Source organism: Ursus arctos, unplaced genomic scaffold (genome assembly GCF_023065955.2).
Source record: "Ursus arctos isolate Adak ecotype North America unplaced genomic scaffold, UrsArc2.0 scaffold_3, whole genome shotgun sequence".
NCBI lineage: Eukaryota > Metazoa > Chordata > Mammalia > Carnivora > Ursidae > Ursus > Ursus arctos.
This window is the reverse complement of record NW_026622985.1, coordinates 95,626,137-95,646,318: the sequence shown is the minus strand read 5'-3', so window position 1 is coordinate 95,646,318 and position 20,182 is coordinate 95,626,137. Positions and strand designations below refer to the sequence as shown.

The 20,182-nt window shown below is 52.1% G+C and overlaps 1 protein-coding gene across 1 annotated transcript; it reads right to left on the bottom strand.

Annotated features, from left to right (window-relative positions):
* Positions 1-1,054: 1,054 nt before the first annotated feature.
* On the bottom strand, positions 1,055-19,550 carry ZNF783 (zinc finger protein 783). The gene is made up of 7 exons (XM_026479119.4): positions 19,404-19,550; positions 16,622-17,023; positions 16,408-16,534; positions 16,114-16,242; positions 7,182-7,310; positions 6,138-6,230; positions 1,055-4,241 (listed from the first exon to the last, which is right to left on the bottom strand). Exons 1-7 carry the CDS (start codon positions 19,425-19,427, stop codon positions 3,403-3,405), a joined length of 1,743 nt encoding a protein of 580 aa, XP_026334904.1. The 5' UTR covers positions 19,428-19,550; the 3' UTR covers positions 1,055-3,402.
* Positions 19,551-20,182: the final 632 nt, after the last annotated feature.

Here is a 20,182-nt window from a genome sequence, read left to right as displayed (position 1 = left end):
GGTAATGCAGAGCCCCTCCCAGCAGCAGTAGGAAGGACTTCTTGGGGAATTTCGGAAAAGAGCAAGGAGGCCCTCAAATGCATTCTGACAGGAATCAGAGTTCGGGCCTAGAAGAGTTTTAGGGGATCCTCACAGTCAGTTGCAAGACTGCTCCACAGGAGGAAGGTGAGGGCCTAGGTTGGTGGGAAAACGGGGTGACAATGGGGTGATGGTCTCCCTAAGGTGTCAGTGCTGGGGGCGGGGTGGGTGAGCTGAAGGGCAGGTCCAAAAAAGGAAAGCCCTGGAGGGTCTCTGGAGTGAGGACGTTCACTGTCCACCCTCCCTCCCCCAACCTCTCCCCTTACACCCCCCCCCCCAGAGCTGGCTCTGCCAAACGTCAGGGCTGGCGGGAACCTCGGAAATCTTCCCGCTAAGTTTGCAGACTAGCAAACTGCGGCCGAGAAAGGAGAAGGTACTTTATCGTTTCCTCAGACTGCTCCCCTTGGCCGCTGCGGCCCTGAGCGCGCGCTGCGGCCCGGAGCGTCCCGGTGGTCATCATCCCTCCACTCAAGCTGCGCCTCCCCAATTCCAGGACATCCTCCGAGAGCGCGGCCCTTACCGGCCCCGGCCTCTCCGCAGGCTCCCCCGGCTCTCGAGCGGCCATCGGTCCTGGCCTGCCCGAGGAGCGCGGGAAGGGCGGACACGCCGCGGCCGAGCGTGCCGGCGGCGTCGCGACAGCCCTGGCAGGCGGCAGCCTTGCCCCGAGCGGGACCCGCCCCGCGTCCCGGAGCCCGCTCCTCATTGGCCACCCCAGGAAGCTCCGCCCCCGACCCGCGCGCGGCCCGTCCCCGCGGCCCGGAGCCAGTCTCCCACTGGTCGGGCGGGAGACCCCGCCCCGCAGCGGACACGCAGGAGGCGGGGCCGGCGGCTGAGGGCGCCTGGCGCGGGGGCTGCTCTCACGCGCGAGCGCAGTCCCGCACCCCGGCCTGTGCGGGCGGCGGGCCCACCTGGCGGACGGACTGCCCTGGAGGGCTGACTCCCGGAGAGCAGGAAGCAGGTTATGCGCACACACTCATTCAGTTCAACGTATTTATTGAGCACCGATGAAGGCAAAGGGCCGCCACCATCACAGTTCTTCAGAGCCTTTAGCACCAGGACCCCACCCTTCCTTGTTTACGAATGAGGAAGCCCAGACACAGAGCTAGGAGCCAGTCGAAGGCCAACCCAGATTCTAGCCTCCAGGGTTCTGGGGCACCTCTCTGCTCCTGCACCACGCTGCATATGTCGGCTCGTTTCAGTGTAAAGAACTTTATTTGAACACCCATCGAGTGCCAGGCAAACTCAAAAGCCCTAACAGGGAACCTGGGACACTGAGAGCTTTGGAAGAAATGGGAGGGCCTGTGTCCAGCGATCACTCCGTGTTTGTGCTGTTGCTGGAGTACCTGCGTTTACACAGGATATTCAGCTTTAGAAAGGTTTAGGAACTCTGAGCCTTGAGGCATCCCCAGGAAACACCTGAGACTGCAGTAAGCTCAGAGCAGTTCCATTTGCACCATATCCTGTCTGAACACTTGCTGACAGCCCAGCCCTGACTTGTGGGGTCCCTGGTGAGCGCTGGGGATGCCAGCGCAGACAAGCAGAATGCACAGCACAGGAGGCTGGCAGCTCTTCTTCCCAAGCCCAGGGGAGCCTTGGTGGGCTCTCACTGACTTGTATACTCACCCTTGCCCCAGCGATGATGGCAATGTTCCCATCTGCCCCCCACTCTGTTCATGACATGGGGGGGGGGTCAGAGCGGCAACAAGAAGTGGCACAGCCAGGGACCAGGCACCTGGAAGCCCGTCTGAATGCTGGCCCCTTCACATACTGCCCAGGTAAATACAACAACAATTAAAATAGCCGAAGACCCAGTACTCCACTTTAAATCACCCAAACCAAGGGCTGGTCTATAGGCAGCACCCAAAGTGGTGTGATCTACGAGGCACAAGATGCTAGTTGCCATCAAGACTTCTCCAGGAGGCCTGATGCTATTGCCCGAACTTCTACGGTTTGAACCTCGTTGCTTTGGTAAGAATTTGTTCCACTGAAATACAAAGGGCTCCGTGGGGATATAGCCCAATGGAAAAGTCTCACCTCGCTCTGCACCCAAGGGACCTTCCACTCACTCTAGAAAATAAAGGTCCTTCCTGAGGGATTTGGACTGGGGCAAAGGGCTGGAGATGAACATGGAAGAAAAAGGCGGGCCCTGAACTTGAAAAGAAGGACGAAACCAGGCTTCCTATTTGCCCCACTGCCTCTAAGTCTTTTATGACCCTGAAAACCCTAAGGTGAGGTAGGATGCACTGGGGTCATTACCCCCTTTGACAGGTGAGGAACATGAGGCTGAAGGTGGTTTAAAAAATCCACCCACATCTCCTGGCCTATCTACTACCAGCTCCAAATTCTTGGAAACCGACCACTCCTTAAACGTGACAACTCAGGCCTGGTAGCCCAGGAGTCCAAGTTGGCTGACCAGCCTCACCCACATCAGGATCTTCCTCTCTGGGAGGAGCTTCCTGGGCTGGCTCTGCATCTCCCCCCCGCCCCCGCCCCAAGGTGTTCTACGGGGTCCAGTCCATGGGGTGTGCATACCAATAATACTGAGACCTTGGGGGAAGGGTCAGCCACTCGAGGCCTCAGTTTCCCCCTCTCAACTAATAACCAAAATCAGTCATGGATGTTGGGATATTGGGAATCACTCTAGGCCAAAGAATGCATACCCGGGAAGGCACCTGACGTCCAGGGCAGCAGCCCAACATCCCCACCAACACCCGGGCTGATCTGGACAGCCCCTCTACCATCCCCCCACACAAGGAGCTGGCAGAATAATTCCTGCCCCTCAGGGCTCCTGGTCCCCTTTACAACCACACTTAACACTTACAAAAGCACTAGAAAAACTCCGTAAGGAGAAAAAAAAAAGCTTTCAAAATAACACAGCAGGAAACTCAAATTTCCAGTGCCTACTCTTCAAACTGTCCACTTTGCAGTGACCTCTGTGTACAATATCAAAACTGCAGGCCCTCCGTGTCTCTATCGCTCCCTACTGGAAGGGCCACTCCTCTTGCCTGTCTCAGGTACCTGCCCAAGGCTCTCCCAAAACCTGGCATCCTCTAAGCCTTAAGGGATCCTTTCTAAGTCAGGAATGTAGAAAAGGCAGCAAAGAGTGACAAACTCAGGAAACAGGAAATTGAGGCATCTGGTCACACACATACTGTCACCAAAAAGGCCACTGCTTCCCATCTAAATGAAAAAAAGATCTCCCCAAAGCTATTGCAGAACGAGGAACCAGCGTCAGGCACAAGGGGAAAGGCCTGAAGGCGGACAGAAGTCTTGCTGGGGGTACCCCAGGAGAGCCGGAGAACACCCCTGCAGGCTCCTGCCCTCTCAGCCCTCCTCGCTGTGGCTGGGCCGGGGCAGCGGGGGACTCCCAGGGAGAGCAGTGGAAGCAGGGAAGTGCGGGCCCGCCTGGCCTCGGGCGTGAGTCTGCATGTGGACAGCCAGGTGGTGGTTCCGGTTGAAGGCCCTGCCGCACTGGGGGCACTGGTAGGGCCGCTCCCCTGTGTGGATGCGCTGGTGGCGGAAGAGGTCGGAGGGCCGGCGGAAGGCCTTGCCGCAGTAGGGACAGGCCGGCCAGCCCTGGCTGTTGCCCGTGTGCAGGCGCTGGTGCAGCAACAGGCTCTTCCGCTGCTGGAAGAAGCGCAGGCACTCGCTGCAGTGGTACACCTTGCTGGCCGCTGGCCGCCGCCCCAGGAAGGACCGGCCGGCCAGGGAGCGGGGGCCGCCGGGCTCCTCGGGGAGCCAGCGGATGACAGGGCCGGGCACCACCACCTCCCCCGGCTCCAGAGTGGAGTGGGCCTCCTCCCAGCCAGGGGGCGAGCTCCCTGGAGTCTCCCTGTGCTCCTCCTCCACGTGGGTCCGCTGGTGAATGGTCAGGTTAATCTTCAAGCGGAAGCTCTGCCCGCAGTCAGGGCAGGGGAAGGTCCGCTCTCGCCGGCGAGGGAGGATGCGCGGTGGCTCCCCCACGGCCCCTGGTGGCCGCGGGTCCCCCGCCCGCACCCGTGGCACTCCTGCAGCATGAAGCCGGCCAGGGCCCCCAGTCCTGCTCCTGGGCCCCTTGGGCATTCTACACACGGGCTGGCTATGGGCCTCCCCCAGGAAGAGCTGCTCAGGCATCATCTCGTCCTCAGATTGTGCTTCTGTCTTGATGACCACACCACCACCACCTGGAGAAAGGAATCTGCATTGATTTCCAGTGTGCCACACTAGCCCCCACCCAGGCCACTCCACCCAGTCCTGGCCTCCGGCACATCCCTAGCCCCATCTGCACCCACCCTGCTCCTGCTTTCACCGAGTCCTCTCTCTTCCAAGTGCTCACAGCACACGTCAGGGACCCTGTTCACTTGGCCCTACCAAGCAGGCACGGCCTCCTAACACCATCCAGGTTGTTTACTGTCACGTGGCCCAGATGCTCCAGCGGCCCATTCCTGGAGGACAAGCCACGGACATGAGGAGAGAGGAAACAAAGCTGCAAAACTAGAATCGGGGAGCCGGGGGGGTCAGAGGTCAGATGGAGTGAAAGACAACAGGTGGGAGGATGCAGGGGAGACCCTGGACCCTGAGATACACCGGCTGCACAGGATCTCCAAGAGTTCTGACCATGTTCGCTCCCATCTATGAATGACAGGGAGCCCTGGGGGCTGGGAGGTGGCGGGTGTCTTAGCCATACTCTGAGCTACTCATCCAGGTAACAAAGTTACACTGAGCATCCACTACCTGTCTGGCACTTGCTCTCGAGGGACAGGCGGGAGACACGAGGACCTAGGCTTCCTGGCTGGACCTCAGTGTGAGTCACAGTTGACTCTGACATGGGACTGAGGCATAGGAACTGCCAGGAGAGAGGAGGGTTCTGAGGCAACACAGAGATCCCTGATGCTAGGAAGAAAGGTCCTGGCCACTGGCCCTACCTGAACACTGTGCATTTCTCCAGATCCTTCAACTGCTGTTCCCCTCTGGGTCTTTCTGGAATCAGCCCCAACTACTGGCTTCTTTGACCTCTCCCAGCGCCCAGCAACTCAGCTGCTGCAGCCCAAGGTCTGCTCAAAGGCTGACAGCAAACCTTCCCCTCTGCCTATTAAAACAAAACCTTTAGCCCCTTACGAGCAATTTCCAAGGTCTAGAACAAGAGCGATTTCTATTCTTGCTGAACTTAAATCTCACCCCAGGAGACTGCTGCAGAGGACTGAACCTCTAACTGCTGAACCTTCTGGGCCAGCACCTGATGTCAAGACCTTGGGGTTCTTTGCTCAGTGCAGCTTCCCGGCAACCCTCACAAATAACTCCCGACAGAACTTCTATTTCTATGTTGGAAGTGACCCAGCTGTTTGTAATTTAGTCCTACAGCTACAGAATCAGTTAAGAGTCTATAAGAATGATCTAAACTTTGCATCTAAATTATTGTATTTAATGGGCTACCATAGTATTCCTAAACTTAGGGATTAGTGTGGGTCTCAGGCCCTATACCATGTGAAGGCCAAGGTTCCCAGACCTCTTCATTTGAAGTCCGTCTCCAGCTTGGACTCCCACCATGCCACAACCCCAAGGTGGGCCCAAATCTCACCTCTGCCTCCCACCAAAGCTGGTACCGGGTTGGAACCAGGTGAGAACTGGATCCCTTTCTGTTAGGACAGAAAACCACCCCAAAGCCAGAATGGGCGATAATTGCTTTCTTTTTTCCTGCTCATCAGGGTGTAAGCCCGGTTTTGTGGCCTCTAGGTGGGGGACCTAAATTTAAATTGTAGGCCACCACATACAAACTGCGAGACATTAGAGGTAGTGCGCCTGGACCACGGCTGCCCTGAGGCCCTTCTGTCATAAGACCACAAACCTGGTGCATGCAGCCTGTGTTCAAGCAGCACCTTTCCACCAGGCCAGATGTGATGGGGGAAGCCCAGGACCTAGATGGTCTGGGTTGCCAATCCCCAGGACCTGGGGATGAGGAAGGGACCCCTTAGTAAGAAGCCCCTCACCAGGGCCCACTGCGCCACCTCCCACCCCACTCCCAAGGGCCCCTGAGCTCCTGAGACTCTGCTGTGGCCAAAGGGCCTCCTTCCATCACTCACCTGGCCCCATGCCGGGCAGGCTGTCCCTGGGAGGGGAGGTTGGAGACTCCCCACCTGAAGATTCTTCCTCCCGTTTCACCGAGGCTGGAAGCCCTGTGAGAGAGACACTGTGAGGGCCTTTCCTGACACCAGGCTCGTGCAGGGCGGCACAGGGATCTCCAAGCAGACCCCAGATATGCCTGAACGCCTGCCAGGAAGAGGGGCCCCAGGGCTCTGTCCAGAGGACTGCCCACTCCATGGCCTCTGCTTCAGAGGTGAGAGGACAGCCGTGAAGGCCATGCCCCCAGTTCTCATCTGGGCCAGTGCTGACAACTCGGTCACCCTGATGGACCTCCAAAGGACAGAGGGTTTGGGGAGGCCCCTGGGGCACAGTGCCAGGTCTGCAGCGGAGCAGGGACAATGAAAAGGTCCTCTCTCCTTACACACTGACTGGGGAGGAGGGACACCAGGGAGGAAGGGGGATAACAGACAACGAGGCTCTGGATTGTATGCCGCGTGTTAGGCCAAATGCCCTCTGAGTTACACTGCATTTTTGTGAAAGGATGGACAGGAACTTCCTTTACACATGAGCAGACTGAGATCACTGGAAGGCGGGACTGAAGACACAGAGCCCCTCACAGGCCTCCAGAAAGAGGACATTTACTGAGGAATACACATGCCAGCACTGTGCTAGGCACAGAACATAGATCGTCCGGTTCATGTAACCATCGCAGGAAGCCTGAGGAGGCCCAGCACCTGCCTGTGTGTTCCCCTCTCCTCACTCCAGCCAGGCCAGAGGGCCTGGCCCCCAGCATGCCTCAGGGAGCCACACTTCTGCTCAGACCATTTTCTCCTGCAGAAAATGCCCCTCGTTCCCAGCCCAAATCCACCCTTCCTCTATGGCCTGTCTCAGGGGTCCCCTTCCCAGGAAGCCCATCCAGCTCAGCCAAGCCTGGTCCCTGCCATCTCTCCCACCCTCGTGCTTTAGCACTCGCTCTCAGTAGCATTTGTCCAGGCCTGTCGTTGCACTGCTGTTCACGCCGCAGCCCGGCGGCCCTCGCTCACCGCTGCTTGCTCCGGGCAGGGTCACCCTGGTCTCTGCGTCTTGCTGGTGCTTGTGGGCCGGCTCTTCTTTTGGCTCCTCCCGGGAAGGGCTGACAGGGCTGCGGATATGCTCTGGATGTGGAGGGAGGCCTGGAAAATGCAACTCAGTGACACTAAGGACAAAACAGAGACCCCCCCTGGTGGCAGGAGCCTCTGACAAAGGGCTGACTGTAGTCACTGGGACTAGGGGCTGGGGGGGGGGGGGATCAGGTCAAACACAGGCTGTGAGAATTAAGTGGACTTCACTGATCCTTAGAAGCTAAAAGAGAAGGAAAAAGTACAGCATAGTAACATCTGATTGTACCAGACAAGTCATGACACAGCAAGGCCAAGGATGTGGCTTGTTAGGGCCTCCCAGCTCAGAACAACACAACAGTGCCTTCCAGTCCCAAGGCCTATACCAGGCTGATGTATAAGGATCCCCTTGGAAGCACCCCAACATTCTCATCAGTACTTCTGAGCAGGCCTAGGAAGTATGCTTTTAAAAAAGATTTTATTGTATTTTTTTAAAGATTTTATTTATTTATTTGAGAGAGAGGGAGAGAGAGAGAGCATAAGCAGGGGGAGTGGGAGAAGAAGGCTCCTGGCTGAGCAGGGAGCCTGACAGAGGGCTCAATCCCAGGGCCCTGGGATTATGACCTGAGCCGAAGGCAGACACTTAACTGAATGAGCCACTCAGGTGCCCCTGCAGGGTTTTGTTTTTTTTTTAAGATTTAATTTATTTGACAGACAGAGAGAGTGTGAGCGTGAGCACGAATGGGGGGTAGGGAGGGCAGGGGGAGAGAGAAGCAGACTCCCTACTGAGCCTGGAGCCTGACACAGGGCTCAATCCCAGGACCCCGAGATCATGACCTGAGCCAAAGTCAGACACTTAACCAACTGAGCAACATGGGCGCCCATAAGTATGCATTTTTAAAAAGCTTCCTAGGGCAAAAGAGATGAACAAAGAGTTCACAGAGTAAGAAATTTAAATGGCCCATAAACAAATAAAAAGTACTCAACCACACTCATATAAGAAAGGTACCATTAAAAATGGGACCTGTTGGGACACCTGGGTGTTTCAGTTGGTTGGGAGTCTGCCTTTGGCTCAGGTCATGATCCCAGAGTACCAGGATCAAGTCCCACGTCAGGCTCCCCACTCAGCGGGAAGTCTGCGTCTCCCTCTGACCCTCCCCCCCTCATGCTCTTCTCACTGTCTCTCTCTCAAATAAGTAAAGAAAATCTAAAAAAACAAAACAAAAAACACTGTTGCCAGGGCGCCTGGATGGCTCATTTAAGCGTCTGCCTTCGGCTCAGGTCATGATCCCAAGGTCTTGGGATTGAGCCCCACATCAGGCTCCCTGCTCTGCAGGGAGTCTGCTTCTCCCTCTCTCTCTGCCACTCCTCCCCCTCATGCTCTCTCTCTCTCAAATAAATAAATCTTTCTTTTTTCCTTTTTTTTTAAAGATTTTATTTATTTATTTGACAGAGAGCGAGCACAAGTAGGGGGAGCAGCAGGCAGAGAGAGAGGGAGAAGCAGGCTCTCTGCTGAGCAGGGAGCCCGATGTGGGGCTCGATCTCAGGACCCTGGGATCATGACCTGAGCCGATGGCAGATGCTTAACAACTGAGCCATCCAGGTGCCCCTAAATGAAATCTTGGGGGAAAAAAAAAAGATTGGATATCGTGACCAAGTGGAGTGTATTCCTGGAATGCAAGGTTGGTTTGACATATGAAACTAGATCAATGGAATACACCATATTAACAGAATGAAGGGAAAACACCCCATGATCATCTCAATTGATGCAGAAAAAGCATCTGACAAAATTCAACACCCTTTCATGATAAAACCATTCAACAGACAAGACATAGAAAGAAACTATCTCAACATAATAAAAGACACATATGAAAAACCGACAATGAATATCACATTCAATGGTCAAAGAATGAAAGCTTTTCCCCGAAGATTAGGAACAAGGCAAAAATGTCCACTTTTACCACCTATTCAACAAAGGACTGGAGGTCCTAGCCAGAGCAAGTAAGCAAGAAACAGAAATAAAAAACATCCAAATTGGAAAGGAAGAAGTAAAATTATCTCTTCAAAGATGATATATGCAGAAAACCCTAAAGATTCCACAAAGAACTTTAAGAACTAGCAAATTAATTCAGCAAATTAGCAGGACAAAAGTCAACATACCAAAATCAGTATTTCTATACACTAATAATGAACAATTTGAAAAGGAAATTAGAAAAACAATTCCACTTATAATAGTTATCAAAAAGAATGAAACCCTCAGGAATTATTAAACCAAGAAGGTGAAAGACTTTTACAATGAAAACTACAAAACACGGCAGAAAGAAATTAAAGGCATAAGTAAATGGAAACATAGCATGTTCATGGATTGGAAGGCTTAATATTTGTACGGTGTCAATACTACCAAATTGACCTACAGATTCAATGCAATCTCTATCAAAGTCTCAATGACATTTTGTACAGAAATAGAAAAACCCATCCTAAAATTCATATGGAATCTCAAGGGACCCCAAAGAGCAAAAACAATACGGAGAAGGAAGAACAAAGTGGAAGGACTTCCTGATTTCAAAACTTACTACAAAGCCACTGAAATCAACACAGTGTGGTAGTATTGGCATAAATAGAATAAACAGAACCAAGACATAAACCTTCACATATCCGGTCAGATGATACTTGAGAAGGGTCCCAGGACCACTTAATGGAGAAAGGACAGTCTGTCTTTTCAAACAAATGGTGCTGGGAAAACTGCATATCCACATGCAAAAGAATAAAGCTGGATCCTTATCTAACTCCATATACAAAACTACCTCAAAATGAATCAAAGACCTAAATGTAAGACCTAAAACATAAAACTCTTAGAAGAAAACATAGGACAAAAGCTTCCTAACATTGGATTTGGGACTGATTTCTTGGATAGAACACCAAAGAAATGGGTAACAGAAGAAAAAAACAGACAAATTGGACTTCATGAGAACTTTTTAAATTTGTGCATCAAAACACCCTATCAGGACGCCTGGGTGGCTCAGTCGGTTAAGCCTCTGCCTTGGGCTCAGGTCATGATCTCAGGGTCCTTGGATAGAGTCGCACTTGGGCTCCTTGCTCAGCAGGGAGCCTGCTTTTCCCTCTGCCTGCCTGCTCCCCCTGCTTGTGCTTTCTCAGATAAATCAATCAATCAATCAATCTTTTAAAAAAAACAAAACAAAACAAAACCCACACACTATCGCCAGTGAAGAGGCAATCCACAGTATGGGAGAAATATTTGCAAGTCACATATCTGATAAGGGACTGATACCCAGCATATGTTGAGAGCTTCTAAAACTCAACAACAGAAAAACAACCTGACTCAAAAATGGGCAAACAGGGGCGCCTGGGTGGCACAGCGGTTAAGCGTCTGCCTTCGGCTCAGGGCGTGATCCCGGCGTTATGGGATCGAGCCCCACGTCAGGCTCCTCCGCTATGAGCCTGCTTCTTCCTCTCCCACTCCCCCTGCTTGTGTTCCCTCTCTCGCTGGCTGTCTCTATCTCTGTCGAATAAATAAATGAAAATCTTTATAAAAAAAAAAAAATGGGCAAACAACTTGATTAGATGTTTCTCCAAAGACCTACAAATAGCCAACAGGCACAAGAACAGATGCTCAACATCACTCATCATTAGGGAAATGCAACTCAAACTACAGTGAGACACCATTTCATGCTCATTAAGATGGCTACTATTAAAAAGAAACAACAGAAGAAAGTAAGTGTTGGCAAGAATGTGGAGAAACTGGAACCCTTTCACACTGTTGGTGAGAATATAAAATGGTACAGTCACCATGGAAAACAGTGTAACAGTCCTCAAAAAATTAAAAACAGAGGGTGCCTGAGTGGCTCCGTTGGTTAAGCATCTGCCTTCAGCTCAAGTCATGAGCCTAAGGTCGTGGGATCAAACCCCGCATCAGGGTTCCTGCTCAGCGGGGAGCCTGCTTCGCCCTCTGCCCCCTGCTCTTGCCCTCTATCTCAAATAAATAAATAAAATATTTTACAAATTAATTAAAAATAGAATTACCATATGATCCAGCAATTCCACATCTAAGTCTATACTGAAAAGAACTGAAGACAGAGTCTCCAAGAGGTATCCGTATATCCATGACCACAGCAGCGTTATTCACAATAGCTAAAACATGGAAACCACCCAAGTGTCCATCTACAGATGAATGGATAAACAAAATGTGGCATGCACATGCAACAGATTATTTAGACTAAAAAAAGGAAAGAAATTCTGACACCCACTACAACACAGATGAACCTTAAGGACATTATGCAAAGTGAAACGAAGCCAGTCACGAAGAGACAAAGGTTGTGCGACTGCACTTCTGTGAGGTACCTGGAGTAGACAAAATCATAGAGACAGAAAGCAGTCCTGTGGTTGCCAGGGGCTGGGGAAGGGGATACAGTGAGGGGTGACTGTTTAATGAGTATAGAGTTTCAGCTTAGGTGAAAAGGGTTCTGATGGGATTGCATGACATTATGTTTAATACCACCAAATAGCACACCGAAAATGGCTAAGATGGTTAAATTTTATGGTATGTGTACTTGACCACGACAAAAAAAGAGAAAACAGGGATGAAATACTGATACACAGTACAACGTGGATGAACCCTGAACACATTACGCTGAGGGAAAGAAGCCAGAGTCGAAAGACCACGTATAATAAGATTCCATTTATGGGAGACGGCCAGGCCAGGCAAACGTACAGTCAGGAAGACCTGTCGTTGCTTAGGGCTGGGGGAGCTGGGAAGGGGCTGGGGGTGAAAGTCGGAGGGTACAGGGATTGTTTCTGAGGTGATGAGAGTTATAAACTTGACGGTGGTCTTTGCTGGGTGCACATATCTCCGAATAAGCTGGCAACCCCTCGACTGTACAGGTTAAATGGGTGAGATGTATGGGGAGTGAATTATAGCTGACGAAGCTGTCGCTTAAAAGAAGCTACACGAAATACTTCTTCTGTATTAGCCAGGCAAAAATTCCGCAAGTGTGACCACACTGTCTGCTGGCAAGTGTTCACAACACCGAGGGAGATGCAAATGCCACAACCCCCATGGAGGGGTTTGGGTGATAAATTCTCAAAAATCTCCGTATTCATTTACCTCGGACCCAGCAGTGCAGCTGCTAGGACTCTATCCCAAAGATAGGCTGGCAAAAATATGAGCCGTCTTATGCACAAAGTAGTGTCTACACATTATTTATAGCAGCAAAATATCGGAAAGACCCTCAGCGTCCACCAGTAGGGACCGGTCAAACAAACTATGGGTCTCGCACTTTGGAACATTCCCCGTCCACGAAAGGAAGGAGGAAGATCTCTATACATACATACGAAGGGATCTCCAGGACAGATTGTGTAAGACAGGGATGGGGGAAAACAAATGTATCTGTGTTACTACTGATCTTTTCAACAGGAAACACCGGAAGTATAAACAAGACGCTAATAAAAATGGTTATCTATAGGGAGAAGGCGGGGACAAGAATGGAAATAAGACTTCCCTGAATGTATCCTGTTAAACCATTTTGACTTTGCAAACAGAACGTATCTTACGTATTCAAAATGTTACATGAACAGGTAGAAAGAGCCGTTTCTAAACATCTAAAGTAGGGGCTCCTGGGTGGCTCAGTCAGTTAAGCGTCTGCCTTCAGGTCAGGTCATGATCCCGGGGTCCTGGGATCGAGCCCCTCTTCAGGTTGCTGGCTGAACAGGGAACCTGCTTCTCCCTCTCCCTCTGCCCCCTCCCCCCTACCACCCCATTCATGCTCTCTCTCTCTAATAAATATTTTAAAAATAAATAAAATAAAAAATCTAAAAATAAATAGAAACAAATGAACTTAACTGTATATCAAGTTGGTGACATGACCACATAGAGAAAGTAATTATTTCAAGTGACTTTATTTATTTATTTGACAGAGAGCGAGAGAGAGAGAGAGAGAGAGAGAGATCACAGCAGGGGGAGCAGCAGAAGAATAGGGAGAAACAGGCTCCCCACTGACCAGGGAGCCCAACATGGGGCTCGATCCCCTGACCCTGGGATCATGACCTGAGCCAAAGGCAGTCACTTAACCCACTGAGCCACCCAGGCGCCCTCAAGTGACTTTAAAAGGCATTATTTTGTCTAAAAGTCCTGAATAGAATGTGTTCAGAGGACAAAAAGAGCTGCAAAAAAATCTCAGCCTTCAATCAAAAGCCTAATTGTTTAAGATTTCCATGTAAAAGAAAAGTGATATTCAAGTATAAGATCAAAGAACATTAAATTTGAATGAGAAATATCACTACGCACTCGTGATTTTTTTCCCTTTCCAAAAATACATATTTTCTCAAAACAAACAAACATATTTTCTGAAAAGGCCTAGAAGTAATGCCAAATATTAGCCACTACTAGCACTCATATTGTGGTCTCCAAATAATCGTCACTGAAAGGAATCAAAACTCCTTGGAGAAATTTGTATTCCAGGTCTGGGGCAGGAAATACACTAGATGATTCTAGAACATCTTATGGTACCCGAAAGGCAGTGAAGTCACATCAAAACGACCTAATGGCCAACTTGAAGGGGCTCCCATGAGCTAAAGATGGGACAATTTAAGCACAAAAAATAATGGCTGCGAACGATTGGCATATATAAAATAATCAACAATCTATAAAGTCATAAAAAAAAGTCAAAAAACAAAACAAAAAAAAAGCCCAAGTATTGGTCACCTTTGAAGGCTTCTATGGCAGTAACTCTTCACTCTGAAAACTGATGAAGGAAAAGAATTAAGCTTCTATCCTGCCTTTTCTGTACAGACTATATTTCAGGGTAACTAAGAGTTGATTAGGGAAATTCTTTATAAAAGAATTTCAGCTGTGCAGTGCGTAAGTACGACAGACTCTCACCACTTTGCAACCCCTAACGGAATAACCAACCTGGGCAACGATGTTCAATGTCCTGAGGTGAGAAGGTGATGGGGAGCTTCATAACAGAAGGATCGAGCTCAGGATCCCCGGGAGGCAGGCAGACGGAGCCTCTGCGCCTCCTGACGTGCGCTGCCAGGGAGGACGCAGCACCACCGCTGAAGCCGTCCTGCCCCTAAGGTTGAACCGGACTCTAAAGAAGCCTCCTAATCCACCAGTTTATAGGACATGCAAGGAACAGCGGAGAAGTAAATGACACCAAATCCAGCATGTGGGAAATGATGGCATTTAAAAAGACAAATGACGCTATGGGGCGCCTGGGTGGCTCAGTCGGTTAAGCGTTTGCCTTCAGCTGGGGTTGTGATGTCAGGGTCCTGGGATCGAGCCCCGCATTGGGCTCCCTGCTCAGCGGGGAGCCTGCTTCTCCCTCTGCCTGCCGCTCCCCCTGCTTGTGTGCGCTTGCTCTCTCTCTGATATAAATCAATAAAATCTTAAGAAAAAAAAAAAGAAAAATGACGTTAGAATGTCAACAAATAGGGGCGCCTGGGTGGCGCAGTCGTTAAGCGTCTGCCTTCGGCTCAGGGCGTGATCCTGGTGTTATGGGATCGAGCCCCACATCAGGCTCCTCAGCTAGGAGCCTGCTTCTTCCTCTCCCACCCCCCCTGCTTGTGTTCCCTCTCTCGCTATCTCTATCTCTGTCGAATAAATAAATAAAATCCTAAAAAAAAAAAAAAAAGAATGTCAACAAATAAATGATATTAGAGAGGGGCAGGTGAGGCTGGTCCATTAACTGAGGAGCAGAGCAACAAAATGTGGAAATGTATGTATCCGCAGAGGTAATGACACAGGCCACAGGGTGGGTAAGCCCGGAGCAGGACAGGTCACACACAGTAGGACTCCATTTACGTGAAATGTCTAGAATAGGGAATCTAAGACAAAGAGAGCAGCTGAGTAGTTGCCTAGGGCTGGGGAGCAGGGGGAGGGAAACAGGAAGTTAACGCCCATGAGTAGAGGTTTCTCTTCGGTAGGCAAGGAAAGTTCAGATTGTGGTGATGGTCACAAAACCGAAGATAGTGAAAACACTGCGCTGTATACTCTAACCCAGGAATTGGCTGGTATGTTAACTATATCTCAATAAGGCTGTTACATGCGGGGCAGGGCGGAGGCTTTCACAGGCTTTTTAACACACTTTTTATAAATCGAATGCAACAGGTGACTTTGGTGTCCCAGCATTAGGACCCAACACCTATAGAAAACAGTTTCGAGGCAATCGGGGAAAAGTGAACATGGAATAGGGATGAGACGTTAATTTACTAAGTGCGACACTCCTATTTCGGTTATGTCTAGAGAAAGGGAAGAGATGGAGGAAGCCATTTGGAGGTTTGCTGTACTCTTCTCTCTACTTCCATTTATTATTTTTTTTAATTTTACTTAAAAAAAAAAAAAAGCCTCCCAGAAGACTCTGATGTGCTGTCAACTTTGGAACCGCTGCCCTTACCACACCAGCTCTGGGGACTAAGTCGGCCCGGCCCCTCCCCTGAGAGGGCCGTTTCCACAAAGGGAAGCCAGTACACCACAGGCCTTACAGCTGCAGGTTCATGTCGGGAGCAGAGGTGGAAGGGGCAAGCAAGAGGGGCAGCAATAATGCTGGGGCTAGCAGGATCACTGTTAGTAATAAGCTCCCACTTACACAACACTCAGCAAGTACGAGCCTGACGCCTGCCATGTCCCAGAGTCCTCACAACAACCGACCACATGACGCCAGTACCGCTGGCCCCTCATTCAGAAGCAGAAACCGAACGGCTCTAAGACAAAACCTTGGCACCCGCCCCTGACTAGGCTGGCCTAGGACAGAGGGGGCCCCACTTTGGGTTCAGGGCCTGTGCTCCCTTCGTGGCCTCACTGGTCTGGAAAGCCCAGGAGAGCTGTGTGCCCCACTCACTCCCCTGTCCTGCCCCCACTCACCAGGGCTTGGCCTCCTTGGGCGTACTGCCTCCTTCTTACTTCTCTCCTCCTGGCCCCACGGGCCTTCAGGACAAGGGTCCTCTCCCCTCTCCATCCGGGTCAGGATGTCTGGTTTGGAGATGGCATAATCTGCATACAGAACAGAAGGAGAGCTGGGTCAAGACTGGATACCCGCCACCCAACTGCCCACAGAGCTGGAGAGACACCGAGAAGAGCGGAAGTCAAAGCAAAGACATAGACTGCTGGAGGCCCATCTGCGGACACAGACCCAGATCCCCACCTATGCAGCCTTACCCAGGGACACCAGCATCTCGTAGTTGCCCCGCATCACGTGCTTGTAGAGCTCCTTCTGCCACTCGTCCAGCTTGCCCCACTCCGGCTCAGAAAAATACACGGCCACGTCATCAAAGGTCACGGGCACCTGGAACCACAAGTGTCACGCATACTCACCCACATACTTATAGGCACAGTCCCTCGGGCTGCCCCACCCCAGGTGCCCGAGGGATACCTTGGGGATCTCCCCCTTGCTGCCCGGGGGCAGGCGCAGGATCCAGAAATTTCGGTTTCTCAGCAGATTCTCCATGTTCTCCAGCCGCCTCTGGAGCAGCCCGTACTCCTGCAGCAGGGTCCCCAGCACAGCCCACTTGCTCTCCATGTGGTTCCCGAACTCCACGGCCGTCTTCTCGCAGTCCGCCAGCTTCTTCTCAGCCGTCCCCGTCCGCCCTTCTAGGGTCAGCAAGCGGGCCAGGCAGGAGTCCACCTTCTTCTCCAAGGCCTGGATGGCGGCCACCACCGTCCACAGTGTGATTTCCGTGGAGTACAGGTAGGAGTTCTTCTCAGCAGCTGGCGGGGGTGACAAAGAAGGTGTGGAAGGGCTTTCGTCCTCTGTCTGCTTGTCCCTCTCTGGAGCCTGTCCACAAGAAGAGAAAGGGGAGATGGCTTCAGAATGACACCATCAAAACGCATACTTCAAAAAGAAGCCTCACAATGACACCTGCCCCAGTAAATCCCCAGTTGGGATCCTAAGGGCATCAGGCAACAGTGTGGGAGGGAGGCAGGGACCTCAGTGAGGAGTGCAGCTGCCGGGACAGGAAACACTGGCTGGACCAAGGTGTTAGCAAGTGGAAAACGGGAGGAAACACATGGCCAAAGACAGAAAGCATCTGCAGTTCTCAGGTGGCTTCCAACTTGGATCTTAGTCTCCTCTTCCTCTGCAAATGAAGGGACAGGCTTGGAAGCACAGAGAACATGAGATTTGCTGCCAGAGAGCATGGGTCCAAGCAGCAACTCTGCCGCTCCCAAGCTGGCTGACTTTAGGCAAGGTTTTTCACTCAGCTTGAAGTTCACTTCCACATCTAGAAAATGGTACTCACATGAGAAGATTGTGAGAATGAATGACACAATCTTCACTGAAAGCACTTAGCGCGATGTCTAGCATGTGGTAAATACAATGCACGCAAGCCCCATGTTGATTCAGCTAAGATGATAATGATAAGGATGTTGACGATGATGCTGCCCATGGTTCTGGCTCAGGGACGCAGCAAGAAACAGTTCACAAGGGCTGTTTTTCTCCACCTTTTTCATTCCATCATCCTTCGGCACTTTGGAAAGAGCTTCTAGAGTGTGCCTCGACTCTCCCCAGTGCCTGATGCTCCGAGCGTGTGCAATGGCCCAGTCCCAGTACCTCATGCTAAAAGCCTGTTGGGGGGCGACTGGATGGCTCAGTTGGTTAAGCGGCTGCCTTCAGCTGAGGTCATAATCCCGAAGTCCCACGATCAAGCCCAGTGTCAGACTCCCTGATCAGTGGGGAGTCTGCTTCTCTCTCTCCTCCCTGCTTGTGCTCTCTCTTGCTATTTTTGTCTTTCTCTCTCTCTCTCTCAAATAAATAAAACCTTAAAAAAAGAAGAATCCAGGACTATTCTACGTATCTGCCTGGGTTTTGGTTTGTTTCACCCAGAACGTTAAGTTCCCCGAGGGTATATGTGATTTGCTCTTGTATTCCCAGCTTCTAAAGAGTGCCTCTCTCACTGCAGATGCTCATTGAATACCTACTGAATGAATGAATGACCACACAATTAAACAACATTCATTCAGTAACGACTTCTGACCACCTGCCATTGTAAAGGTGCCATGGGGGAGTGCAGAAAAAATTATGTGGTTCTTCCTTCTCCAGGAGAAAAATTCTGTACAGAAACAGAGTTCAGGGACAAATCTGTCCCGCTTGGGGAGTTTCTCGGGAATCTCAGGTACTATAAGATAGCAGAGGGAAAGGAATGAGTGGATAGGAATGGTCAGGAACAGTTCTGAGGGAGTGGCCCGGGGCTAGGTGGGAGCTGGTGATGTCACCATGCCCTTACAGAAATGCCTTGGAGGGTATTCCGCAGGGGACAGGGCCACCCCCTTTCTCTCCCTTGCACTCAGGGAATCCTAAGGAAAGCACACACCAAACTCATTAATTAAAGGAGAGGGAGAGGAAGTTCCTCATTTAAAAGGATCCACAAAAATCAAGGTTTCAAAAACGTCACTAAGAAGTATTAATAATAGAAGCCACTTACTGAGCCCTGTTCGCAAGTGATTTTCTGGTGTGTCAAAAATAGCCAAAGGATTCTTTTCTTGGAACTGGGCATATTGCACATTACCGGCCAACATTTTTAAATAATCCAAATAATCTAATCCAACATGCTAAACTAATCTTAAAAAAAAAAAATCTACCTACAATCCCTCTCGTAAACAGCATTCAATACCTTTCTCTTAAAAGAACCCTGGGTACCTTCGGGGGGTGGGGCGTGTAATTCCAAAGTTCTGGCCAAGACGTCGGGCTACGGCCTCGACCAGGTGAGTGACCTTGGGCCGGTCCCTTCCCTGAGCCTCAGACTCTCCGGATGTCAGAACCGCATGGGGCTTGGCGACCCTGTCCTCCCTGCGTGCCTCCAACCAGACAATGGAGGGGGGGGGCGGGGGAACAGCCACTCCGTTGCAAGGCAAGGCCTGTCATCTGAAGTGTTGCTGGGAAGCCCGGCCTGTCCCCCGCCGTCGGGGCCGCCCCGCCGTCCCGCCTGCCGTTTGGGCCGCCCGGTCGGTCGGCCCGAAAGCCCGGCCCGGACGCCAGCTCTGGGCGGCGGGGCGGACCGAGCTGGCGCGACGCGGCAGGCGCCAGCCCGGGCGGAGGCGGCGAGCCAGGAGGCCGCGCGGCGGGGCCGCTCCACGCCGGCGCGGCGGAGACCCTCGCGGCGGCGGCGGCGGCCGCCCCGGCCCCGGCCCGTGAGGGCGTCCGCGGGCCGGGCGCTTACCCGGGCGGGCGCCGCTTCGGCCATGGCTGCTCGCGTCCTTCTCTCGGCGGCTCTCCTCGGCCGGGCCTGTCGGGCCTGGCGCAGCGCGCAGGCGGCGACGGAGGCGGAGCGGAGCCGCCCAGCCTCGGAGCTCCTGCCGGGCGGCCGCGAGCTGCGTCCGAGCCACGTGCCCCGTCGCCCCTTTAAACAAGAGCTGCGCTCGCGGCCCGGCCCGAGGGTGCGCACAGCGCCCCCTGCAGCCCGAAGGACCGCACTCCCGCGGCCCACGGCCTTCGCGCGCGCCCGCCGGCCCGCACGGCCTCGGGGGTCACCCGTGGGGAGGCCGTCCCCGCACCCTGGCCTGGGCCGCGGGAGTGGACGCCGGCGGCGGACTCCCCGCGGACCCTGTACTGGCGCAGCTTGGTGGGCCCAGCCCTGGCCCTAACCCCCCTCCAGGACATTGGGGCCCCAGCGTCCCACTAGGGAGAATCGAGTCAGGAAGGACACTAAGAAAATGTGGGAGTTTCCCTCTGTGTGGGAGAGGAAGGGCAGTCCTTGCCGGGAAATCTGAAGTATATGTAGATTTACCATTTTAACGCCTCTAAAGCACCTTAGTTTGGGTATACGCGTTATGTCCGGCGGTGGGGTAGGGTGGGACAGACACAGGTTTAAAAACTACTGTTGGGGCGCCTGGGTGGCTCAGTCGGTTAAGCGCTGCCTTCCGTCATGATCTCAGGGTCCTGGCATCAAGCCCCACGTGGGACTCCCTGCTCAACAGGGAGCCTGCTTCTCTGTCTCCT